This window comes from Myotis lucifugus, unplaced genomic scaffold, assembly GCF_000147115.1.
Source record: "Myotis lucifugus unplaced genomic scaffold, Myoluc2.0 scaffold_39, whole genome shotgun sequence".
Taxonomy (NCBI): Eukaryota; Metazoa; Chordata; class Mammalia; order Chiroptera; family Vespertilionidae; genus Myotis; species Myotis lucifugus.
Window position 1 is genome coordinate 6431132 of NW_005871087.1, and position 12379 is coordinate 6443510.

The 12379-nt window shown below is 36.5% G+C and overlaps 1 protein-coding gene across 2 annotated transcripts in view; it reads right to left on the minus strand.

Moving 5' to 3' along the window:
- Positions 1 to 396: 396 nt before the first annotated feature.
- Positions 397 to 12379, minus strand: part of NR1D2 (nuclear receptor subfamily 1 group D member 2) — a 28442-nt gene continuing 16459 nt past the window's right edge. Inside the window, exons 6-8 of one of the 2 annotated variants that reach the window (XM_006087616.3) lie at positions 10736 to 10921; positions 8355 to 8565; positions 397 to 3784 (exon numbers count right to left, since the gene is read on the minus strand). In XM_006087616.3, coding sequence (XP_006087678.1) covers positions 3588 to 3784; positions 8355 to 8565; positions 10736 to 10921 — 594 coding nt within the window. In that variant the 3' untranslated portion in view covers positions 397 to 3587. The remainder of the gene's footprint in view (positions 3785 to 8354; positions 8566 to 10735; positions 10922 to 12379) is intronic. The other variant, XM_023752965.1, reaches the window with a different exon arrangement.

Here is a 12379-nt window from a genome sequence, read left to right on the forward strand (position 1 = left end):
AAAACCTTTTAAAAAATGTGCACCCTAGCCAGTTTTCCTCAGTGGATAGAGCGTCAGCCTGCGGACTGAAGGGTCCCGGGGTTCGAGTCCCATCAAGGGCACATGCCCAGGTTGCAGGCTCAATTCCCAGTACAGGGTCTGCAGGAGGCAGCCAATGATTCTCTCTCATCATTGATGTTTCGATCTCTCTCCCCCTCTCCCTTCCTCTCTGAAATCAATAAAAATATATAATTAAAAACTGTCAAACTGTTAAAAAAAAAAAGCTTTACACAGACATTTCCCTATATTAAGTTAAAGATTTACATAAGAGATCCTGCTACGTTCAAGGAAAGGTGTAAGATAAATTATAAATGGTCTTACAAAAACATCGAGATAGAAAAATACCAAAAACCACAGTTGGTTAGAAATAATATTTATTATCCCCTCCCCCCCATGTACAGATTACTTTTCAGAAACATGGAAGGTATTACCCATGTTCTCATCAGTAACAGTTTGTAGAAAATAAACTTAATTCATATCTCGTCAACAATATATTTCTATCATTTTTTAAAACAACAGCCATTTTATTTTTCCATGTTAGTCCAAGAATAACTTCAAGTTTTGTTTCAGATCAAATCAAGATAATCTTTGCTTACAGGTCATTTCTTGACAGAACCCTTCCCCCCAACCCCTAAAAAAAATTCTATATCCTAAGTAATAAACTCTTCTTGTACATTCAGCAAACTTTATATTGGAAAGGAAAAAGAATAATTGAGATAGGTACTTACTCTCGTGCACAGTAATAAATCTAGCTGAGCTTCTACACCTTGCCTTGCAATGATGTTTACATAAAATAACTCATATCTTATCAAGTTACAATGGTAATTTCTTGAAATGTTGATATGAAAACTATACACTTAATCCTTCTAATTTTTTAATCTGTAATTAAACCATTGCCATAAGAAAAAGCTGCATTCCAAGAAGATGTTACCCATTTCCCTCAGCTATTTCTCTCTAAAAGCTTGAATCCTCTTCTCAGATCATATAAAGAGACACATTAAAAGCACAGGGGGGAAAAAAAGTTTTAGCTTGCTAACATAATGCCCTTAAGTGTGCTGACATAATGCCCATTTTTTAACTTTAAAATGTAAAAATCACGAGTTAAAGCATCACTTAATTCATACAGTACAATATTAATTCATCAACAGCGTCCCACCGACTCAGAAGTTTCCTAAAACTCAGAAGTTTCCTAAAACTAGTTTGTCTTCTCTGCATTTAGTAAGTTTATAACCAATGACCCAATCAAAGAATGTGCTTGTAATAGGCTGCTGGTTTAATTTTAGAATTAGAAGTTTCAATGTTGGGCTATTTTCAAATATAGAAATGCTATGAGTGGCACATGAATTATTAATTTTGTTTCCCATTACCTACAGGAAGAATTCATTCAAATAAAATTTTACAAGACAAAATGCAAATCTACATACCTATACATCGACGTATACATGTATATATTGAACCTAACTAAGGTTTTATAAGCAATACTAACACAGTTCTGGTTACACATTCCTAAAGACTTAGTAATTGTTTTAAAGATACATGTTATAAAGCCACTTATGCAAAAGGCAAAAATTAAGAATCAAGATGATCTTTGAGGTTTTCAGTATTATTTCAAAAAGCTGTTTCTATTCCCCATAGAAGAAAACTATGTATTTATCTCAGGGGGAAAAATTATAAAAAGATAATGCTATCATGTAAAGAATTCACAAAACTATACTGTATATCCCATAAGAGTCATACCTATTTAAGGTAAATCACAATTATGGTTTATATTGTATTATAGACATCACCATCACCTTTCCTCTTTAATAATGAGAGGGTTTAACTTTATTTTTAACTTACTTAACCAGTGCCACAGGAATTCAAGTACCCACAGCAACAAGTTAAACAAGATTACAAAATAAGGCATTCTGCTCACGTCATTAAAGTAACAGGCTGAGTATAGTAAAGTGGGCTCTTTTCATTTTTGAAAATTTATGTAATCCAAAAATTATATAGAAGGCAATCTTTATTCCCCCCCCAAAAAAAAAAAACAACAATTAGTTGCTATTTTCTAGGGAAACAGAAAAACACATAAAATCCTCAACTTTGGCTATTTCTCCTACTTCTATAAAAAGGTTGATCTTACCTATTTAATAAAGCCCAAAAAAGGTGAATGAAATGTTTTTGACTATACCACTTCTAAACCTGTAAGTCACATACTAAATGATTTTCCTAATTATAGATTAAATCTAATTTGATAAAATCCCTGTAGTGTTTAGTGGGGGAATAGTAGACTCAGAACACACTTGTGCGCGCGCGCACACACACACACCAACATATTAAACAACTTTCTTAAACATTGACTGGTTCTTCAGAATGAATCAAAATATTATTTATCATCAAGCTGCAGCATGTGTATAAGGGGCAGCAATGTTACCTTTTTTAGCTCAAGATAAGAATCTGAATAAACTTTTAAACAACTATTCCCTTGAACCAAAACTTTTACCAAAGGTGAACTCTAAAGTACATATTTTCTGAAATTTGGACTCGACTGCCTGCTGCATTTTTACATTAAGTGCTGCTTAAACAAAAATAGAGCATAAATTCAATATTCTACTGTCTAAACATTTAAAGCAATGGTTATGTCACCAATAGGTAAAATGCACCTAATTTGGGTCTTTTGACACCTCTTCTTTTAAGTTTATTGTATGATAAAGTTCTTCACAGTTTAAAATATTGTGAAGAAATATAGGTATAACCACATTCACATACATCTTATGTACACATACTATGTATCTGATGTACCCATAAATTTTGTGTGTGTATGTGCCAGGATGATACCTCACACATATGCAGGAACCCTGAATAGATTGGTGTGGACTATGAAATCATTTCTAAGAAATGCTTACAAATCAGAAAAGAATATTATAATGAATAATTATACTAACAAAAATTTTACCTTATTTACATAGTGCCTATCTCCCAGGAGGTAAATATGCTTTATAGACATTTTTTTAGAATCTCTGTGAGGTGAGGCATTGGAAACACTGTCAACCAACCTGCCCAGGATCATACACTTTAACAGTGGCAGAGTAAAATAGACAGGGAAATCTCCTCACCTACGAAGTCTCCAATCACCAGATCCAATAGTCTTGTGGTAAATCAAGTTTCCATCCTACAATAGAACCTCCACCACAAAGGATTAACTTTTAAGTCCTCATATACTTGGGACTGTGCGTTACATTTATACCACAGGGAGATCAAAATGGTTTTTGGTTTTGGCAGATGAAAAAGTCTAACATTCAGTGTAACTATAATTCAGTGTAACTTCTCCAGTTAAGTGCGACACAGCTGATTGGTCTACCAGGGAAATGCGGTCAACGTCTAATCATAGCTGAAAAAAATTTCAATCCAAACAGCTACTGCATGACAAAGAGATGGCCTACAATCTTGTGTTTCTTAAAGGCCTTCCTATCTCCACATATGGTACAGTATACACATATAAATAAGCATTTTAGCACAAATGTACAGTTAATATGACTCAGTTCATGTTAAATAAATGAAGGCCTTTAGGGGTGAACTTTAAAGGCCAAGAGTTCCTCAGAGTGCATGTTGTTTAAAGATCGAAGATCTGGCAACTTTAGAAGAAGTTTTGTAAAAATAGAGGCCTCATTTGGGTGGTTTTTCGTTATTAAGGTCCTTAGTGCACGGATGAGAGTTTCCTGCAAAGCCTCCACAGAGTTGACGTTTTCTATTCCAGATCGATCTAATGCAGAGTAAGGAATAGAGAAATAAGAAGGAGAGGATATATTATCGACATTCAAATTACACATAATTCCTGTTCATCGATTGCATTAATGAATTCAAAACAAGATTTTATACATTGGAACACAGGCAAAAGATAACTGACAGTTTTTTAAATCCCAGTGGCAAATTTTTATAGCTATTCATTGTATTATAAAGATATGTATCACCTGGTACACTTGATACTTGAGGTTCTGATTTTTAAAAAATGAGATACTACCTGCTCATTTTAACTGCTAATTGGCAAAACAAAATGAACAGTGCGGTTCAGAAATATAATTGCACCTCATATGGAACATACCCACATTTGCATGCTACCGTGTGTGGTAGGCTGCCTCTGAAAGAGCCTCAGTGACCTCCTCGTCCTGGTATCCTTGTCCTTGTGTATCTAACTCATCACTAATGAACAAAATATTAGATTACCAAAAAAACTGTAGCTTCCTTGTCCAGCTGGTGTGGCTCAGTGGTTGAGCGTCAACCCAGGAACCAAAAGGTCACCTGTTCAATTCCTGGTCAGGGCACATGCCTGGGTTGTGGGCTTGATCCCCAGTAGGGGTGCATGCAGGAGGCAACCGATTGATGATGTCTTTCTCTCATCGATGTTTCTATCTTTCTATCCCTCTCTCTACCCCTCTCTCTCTAAAAAAATAATCAAAATAAATTAAAAATAAATTATTTTAAATAAATTAATTAAATTTAAAAAAATTTTTTTAAATGTACCTTCTATCTTAGGCACTCACAAAGCCAGATGCCACGCTGTGAGCTGCCCTACGGAGTGGCCCAGTGCAAAGGAACAGAGGTTGGTCTCCAGCCAACAGCCAGCAAGGAACAGAGGCACTCAGTCCAACATCGTGCAAGGATCTGAATCCTGCCAACAACCCTGTGAATAAGCCTGGAAGCAGACGCTTCCTTGTAGAGCCTTCATATGAGATCGCAGCCCTGCCCAGAGCTGGCTACAACCTCCTAAGAAACCTGGAGCCAGAGCACACATCTAAGCCACACCATACCCCTAACCCTCAGAAACTGTGGGAAATAAATGTACACATCTTTAAGCCACTAAGTTTTAGAGTCACTTGTTGTACAGTAATAGATAGCTAATATACTATGCAACTTTAATGCCTATATTAACCTGCATGCACTTTCATTAAGCAAACTGTTTATTAAGCTCATCATACCAATAATAAATAAGTGGTTTAATAAACTAGCAATAAAAGGAAGTATCTTTTAAAACAAAAGTATCTTAAAATTAGCCAAACCTATGTTGTTTGCCCATTGACTTTTTTCATCATCGAGGGCTATTTCTTCCCTTTACAATAGGAGGCAGTAGTGTGCAAGAAATAGTCAATGGCTCCCAGTATAGGGAGTTGTAATTAGTAAGAAAAACACTTCTCCAAGGAAACAAAATTCTCTGGTCATTTATACCCTTTTTCATTTTTTACAAGGAGATTAAGGAAGTCTTCCATTGTAACTGATAGCTTAAAAAGCCATTTGCAATACAAATACTTAGAACAAGGACTAATATTTAATAGTAAAGGAAAAACAGTTTAACTCTAAATGCAGAAAAAATAATGAAAATATTTTTAATAAACTTGGATTATTATCAATACTATGCACTAATTCTTTTTTTTTAATATATTTTATTGATTTTTTACAGAGAGGAAGGGAGAGGGATAGAGAATTAGAAACATCGATGAGAGAGAAACATTGATCAGCTGTCTCCTGCATACCCCCTACTGGGGATGTGCCCGCAACCAAGGTATATGCCCTTGACCGGAATCGAACCCGGGACCCTTCAGTCCGCAGGCCGATGCTCTATCCACTGAGCCAAACCGGTTATGGCTGCACTAATTCTTATAGAAAAAGAAACAAATTGGTGACTACTGATTTGAACTATACGGTAATTCTTAAGAAAAAACACACAAATGAATGTTGACTATTTGTTTGGGGGGTGTCATAATTTGTCAGACAAAGACCTCTTTTCTCTTGACATTTGATGTTGGCCATACAATCCATAAGGGTCATGTTTGCAAAATTAACTAAAGTTTTTAACAATGCTTCTACAAGTTACCGCTGCCTTTAATATCCAACTAACTGTTTTCTTTAACATCCTTGCAATTTATTAATTCATTCACCAAACTCTAATTGAATGTAGGTGGTTACTGTGATAGGTGCTAAAGAATTAGCAGTGAACATAACCCAAAATTCCTTCCTTTACAGAGCTCATATTTTGGCAGAAAAAAGTAACTGGTTTGCATTATATCATCAGTAACTTACAATACCAACAACAGGAAAAGAATGAACGTGATCCCCACAAGCACAATAATATCGATGGGCAAAGAAAGAAACAAACAGTAAGTGGAGAAGGATGTTTGAGTATAGGAAGTGGTTGTCTTCTGGTGAATGTTTTGTGTTTGGATCACCTATGCTTCTCTATACAACTCAGAACTTCATGGAAAGGGATGCCTACAACTAATGATGTAAATCATATTACGTTTTTCTAAAACCTCAATTTCTAAAACCATGTTTTCATGATTAAGAGGCCAAAGAACCTAACTACAAATCTAGCTAGATCATAAAACAATAACCCTCTAGAAACTAACAGAATACACAGCCTAAAGTGGAAATTCATCTTCTAAATGATGCACTAAATCCTACACTAGCAGTTTAACTCTGACACATCCAACGTCTACTTCCTTGGCTGCTGCTGCTTCCCTCTCCCAAGCCTGTACTCCTCACCAAATCTCCTCTTTATGCACATTCTCTTCCCACAGGATGGAAGTTAAATTCCTTCAACAAAAACCTCTTATGAGGACAACTAAAATCTGTATGAGCCTTGGTCTCATACCTACATGCCAGTCCCTAATCTTCAACTGAAAGAGACTGGTGCCATTTCACACAATCTGGTTCAATTTCCAGCCCCGTCAAGGAGTGTGGGAGGCAACTGGTCTACTATATGTCTCTCTCAATTGATGTTTCTATCTCTCTCTCTCTCTCTCTCTCTATCTCTATCTCTCTATCTCTGTCTCTATCACTTTCTTCTCCCTCTCCTCCTTCCCTTCGTTCCATTCTCTAAAAAAAAAAATCAAAGGAAAAATATCCTCGGGTGAGAATTTATATTTAAATGTGAGCATGTTGAAATTATAAATAAAACCAATACAGTAACTGAAAAAGTAAAATTTGTAAAAACTGAGAGGAAAAGTGAGAGGATACTTTTACTTATCAGTTATAGCTAGTAAATAAAAAGAGGTATAAGCATAGCATTTAGAGTTGGGTGGGCAACCATCAGAACAATCAAAATGAAAGATGGTTAGAAATATAGTTCTCTGAAGAACAGGCTCGGAGTAGCAGAAGGAAGGAGAGAATTTTCATTTAATACTCTTCGGTAGTTCCTGAATTTTATTTTCTTGTCTAGGTAATGCTTTAACAATAACATCAGTCCTTTATAAGTGGTAAAGATTTAAACTTGACATGAATACTATCATATATTTAAGTGAAAACATATTATTTTAAAATGCACGGAATTGTGCATGTAAGTGTGTTTCTTGTATATCTTCATATATAAACGTAACAAAAACAAGAATGCATATATTCTTTTCTAAAGTTTTCCACTTAATAGGTCCAACTTTTTTTTTAATGTATTTTATTGATTTTTTTTTTTTTTTTTACAGAGAGGAAGGGAGAGGGACAGAGAATTAGAAACATCGATGAGAGAGAAACATCGACCAGCTGCCTCCTACACACTCCCTACTGGGGATGTACCCGAAACCAAGGTACATGCCCTTGACCAGAATCGAACCTGGGACCCTTGAGTCCGCAGGCTGACACTCTATCCACTGAGCAAACCGGTTAGGGCTAGGTCCAACATTTTTTACATAACATATATCAATAAGCAGGCAAGTGGATAAATGCAGAGAGAGCAGAATGGATAGCAAGAGACTCCTAATGTTATCTTTTTGGTAGTGATATTATCACCCTTATTTCATCTTACTATTTTCAATTTTTCAAAGGACTCAGATTATTCTTATGGCCAAGAAACAGAACGAGGCTTTTTCAAAAGGAGATTAAAACAAAATAAAAACTATGGTCCTGGTGGAAAATACAAATGACGGTAGTAGCAGAGTTCCTAGCATAGAGCTCTGCCTCACCCCCTGCCTTCATTTCTTCCTCAAGTTTCTCTGGATATAGTCCTCCTTCTCCACCGCCTCTGCCACAACCTGTTTCAGAAGTGCTCATTCCACTGCCTCAGACCTAGAGTTATTTCAACAGCTTCTCCACCTGACTCTCCAGCTCTAATGACTCGCCTGTCTAATCCACCCAGATAACAATGCAGAAGTAATGTTAAAGCATCACTTTGTTTGTGCATGATCGTTCCTCTACCTAAGAAGTTACACTGACTTTCTGCTGTCCCAGTTACTTACAGCTTCTCTACTTAGTTCTCACAGCTGTTATTCCACAACCTCGTTAACTGCTACCTTCTCCCCAGTTGGTCATTATATTCTAGGTGTGGCACAGTTTTGAACCAGCTTGCTTACCTGCAGATACCAGGACAACTGCTGTAAACAAACTCATCTCTTCATCGCTAAGCTGGAGAGCGTTCAGCTTCTCACTAAACTCAAACATAGAATTCAGCAGATCCCCGGCTCCCATTGAGTGCAAGTCATCCACGCTATACTTCTTTCCACTTAAAAAGGTGACTGTACGCTCCTTTGCATCAAATAATGAAGCAAACCGTACCATTAAAACCTGGAAAAAGAAAAAGATTCAGGCATATTTGAAGAAGTTCAATACCAGTGCTAAGAAATACCTCAGTATTCAAGTCAGTTAAAAACATTCTACATATAAAAAAGCTGTAAAGGAAAAACTGAGTTTATTTTACCCAGAATCATTTCCTTAAGGCAAATTCTCTACCAAAGCAGTAAAAATTCCAAGGAGATTTTTTTTTTTTTTCCTAGCAACCAGCAGCAAAATACTTAAGTCCTGTGATACTCTATCAATAGAGATTCTGAAATGCAAATACAAAATTAAAGCAAGCAATAATGCCAAGAAATTTGAAACTGGGCCTTGGCCAAAGGCATTAAAGAAACTCTTTAAGTTATCAAGTACATCTCACAGTCTCTAAGCTCTGAATAAAAAAGCAATATTTCAATGCAGTAACACTTGGAAATATCAAAACATCAAATGCAGCCAAGGCATATGCAACAGATGAACTCTAATTAGACCATTTCAAGAAATCATAGCCCAAAGAGACAGTATACAAAGACAACTATTACAGTAAAAGTGGTCTACACACCAAGTTAGAATCAAAATCCGAACCAAACCAGTCAACCATTGCTTACCCACAGCACGCCGTCCACTATACTAAATGGTGACATCTGTCACATATTTCCCTCATCATCAGCGGAACACTGACCACCTTCTCTTTGCAATGCTCCCAAGCAAAGACTTGTTTTACCCAAGACAATCCAAAAGAGGGCGAGCCTTCTATGAAGATGGTGCTACCTAGAATACAGCAATCCCAAGGCAAATCACACCACGGAAAGAACCCAAGACATGGAATTGGGGGTTTGTGTTCCAGCCCTGACTGTGTTACGAATTTACTGGTAGTCCAAGAAAAGTCTCTTCACCTCTCTGGGCTGTAGTTACTTAACTTCAAAAATGGGTGAATTGATATGTAATACTTTAATCAATTTTTAAAAAAGGTGAATTGATCACTGACACACCTTGTGGCTTTAAATCTTAAGTGTAATGTTTTCCTTTAAACTGAAAATCCTAACCTATAGGTGTTATTTTTTAATAAACCATAGATATTTCATTCATGAACAAGGCTTCTTTCTTCTCTGTTCTAGTCCAGGTGCCCCAGAAAATAGAGCCTAAGGTAAAAGTTTATGTGGGGTGTGCACTGGCACATGTGAAAACAAAAGTAGGGGAAAAGGAAATGGAATAGGGAAGCAAAGAGAGCAGATATTAGCAACATTTACTGAGCTAGCCACCACTTACTAAGAAAAACTAAGAGCCAAAAAAAAAAGAAAAGAAAAACTAAGAGCTCAATCATGTGGGACTTTTATGGAGAAATGGCTCCCTACTCCCACGAATCAAAGATTTCACCCTCCAGACATCAACTTCCCACCTCCCACCTCCCACCCTGCATTTCAGAATAATGCACAAGTGAGCTCCAATCAAGTCCTGAGACTTCTCATACCTCAGAGCAATAGGGAAGCCATGGAGCAGACCCGTGAGTCACCTAGGCACCTAAGCACAAGAGGCACTGTCTGTGTCCTACTAAACTTGCCAACCGTGGCTGCCTCAAGCCCAGGCAGAAGGCATCGCACAAGAGAAGCTGGAGTAGAAAAAGTAGCCATGGATTCTGGAGTGAGATGGGGCCAAGAAAATCTGAGCTGGCACGGAAGAGATGTCTGATACATCCACCAAATACAGGGTGGGGCAAAAGTAGGTTTACCGTTGTTTGTGTGGAAAATGCAGTAATAAATAATAATGCAAGAATAAATTCTTGTATTTTTCATACTCACAACTGTAAACCTACTGTTGCCCCACCCCGTATTCTACAATCTCCTAAAAGAAAAGACCACACTCTAGTTACCCTTCATATTCTGTACAGTCAACGCCAGGCTAGGCTTTCAGTAGGTGTCCATCACTCTGCAGATCCCACCAAGTCCACGTCTAAAAGCAATCCTAGAACCTGGAGTTTGTATGCTGGAAATACAGATCATTCATATTTTAAGTCCTAAGAATTGCATTTACCTAGCTAGCCTCTCTCCCAAGATCCTGAAATGGTCATCCTTTTGTTGGTAGTTTCGGCCTCTGGACTACAAATACTCATTTAGAAAAGAAGTAAAATGCATGGAAATAAAATACTACATGCCGTGTATCTATACTCAAGATTAACAAAATCTACCTCAAAAGTCCCAGCCTTTAAAAGGTTGACTTGGTCATGCTGAGAGAGGTCTCTGAATCCAGGAATACGCTTTGCAAATTCCACCACTTCTTTCACTGCCGGGGTGAAGCTCATTGAAAATTCTTCCCAGATTTCATGCCCTGATTTATGAGGATCCACATATGGAGACTTACTCATTGGACAAACCTAAGATGCACAAAACAGAAAAACTCTTTAATTGTGAGAGGTGGTAAAGAAATTTCAGAAGTAGCATCTCCATCATTGGAAACACCAACATGAAAATAACCTTCAGGTGCTACTGATAACACTTCCTCTTTTGGAAACTCTGCCTTTTGACAAAAAGCCTCACAGCAACCTATTTAAATAGCAATTAACTTGTTACCACGCAAGAGGCAGCCTACACAAAAAATGAGCTCAGTAACAAGCTATTTCAAAAACCCATTGCACAGGTTGAAGGGTTCATTTTGTAGCACTGCTGCCACCTTATGCTGGCTTTATGGTTTAAAAAATAATTACACATATTTACTTCTCAATCCTATTAGTTATGGCAGATATTACAATTTCTTAGATGAGAAAATGAGACTCTAAGATGTTTAGTGACTTACCAAATAAAGCTAAAAGTCACAGGCCTAGAACTCAAGCCCATAGTTAATATTTCAAAACTCACTTTTTTCTAAATGGTCACAATTACAATGTTGTGATTTCAAAGAGGAAAATATAGTGAGATGCCTCACTTTTTTAAAAAGATCACTAATCAAAAAAAATAAAAAATAAAAAGATCACTAATCACCTATTTTATAAACGATGATGTAAGTACTGACCTCCACTTAGTCAATAGGAAACAATGACTGGAGTACAAAGTGCAACATCTAAATAAGGATTGGGAAGGAAAAAATAGGAAGCTAAAGGCATAAAAACACTAAAAAGATTAGGAAGCATGTGCTGTAATCTCTATTAGTAAAATCCTTTAAATTTTCACTAAATCCATGAGATCCAGGAATTAAATGATTCTGTAACCATGATTTTTTTCCCTCCATAAGGTAGCCACTAATTCTAATAAAACATAAGGTCACATTTCAGATCAATGGGATCAAATACTTGCAAGCGACCAAAAATTCTAACATAAGGATTGAGGTAAGTCAACTATTTTGAAAATACAAAGAGAAGGCTTTAATTACCTGGCTGTGGGAAATACCAAGCACTATCAAAGGACCTCGTGATTTAAACTGGAAATGGTGCAGTACTGATGCTTTTGATGAAATTTTGGCTGAATATAAACACTGTACTTTCATGTAGACTGTTGTATTTGATGAAAAAAACTTGAATGATATGAATAACATTAACTCATCTCATAGGATGAGTCTGAGAAAATCCTAAGAAGCTGCCTATTAAATTAAAATATTCCTAAATTCTAACACAATAAAACTTCCATGTTCTATATCCAAAGACCTATTTGCATTATAATGGTTAAAGAAAACTCCACAGAAATCAAGAAATTACTGCCCTTAAAGAGAAAATCCCAAAGCTAGTATGGTAGTGATTAATCAGAATGCTTAAATTTTGAAAGGGATTTCTAAGAATTAAAGGACCAATTCTACGTGATCCATGTTTTACATAAAATCCTAATCCCAATCATAGTATCAA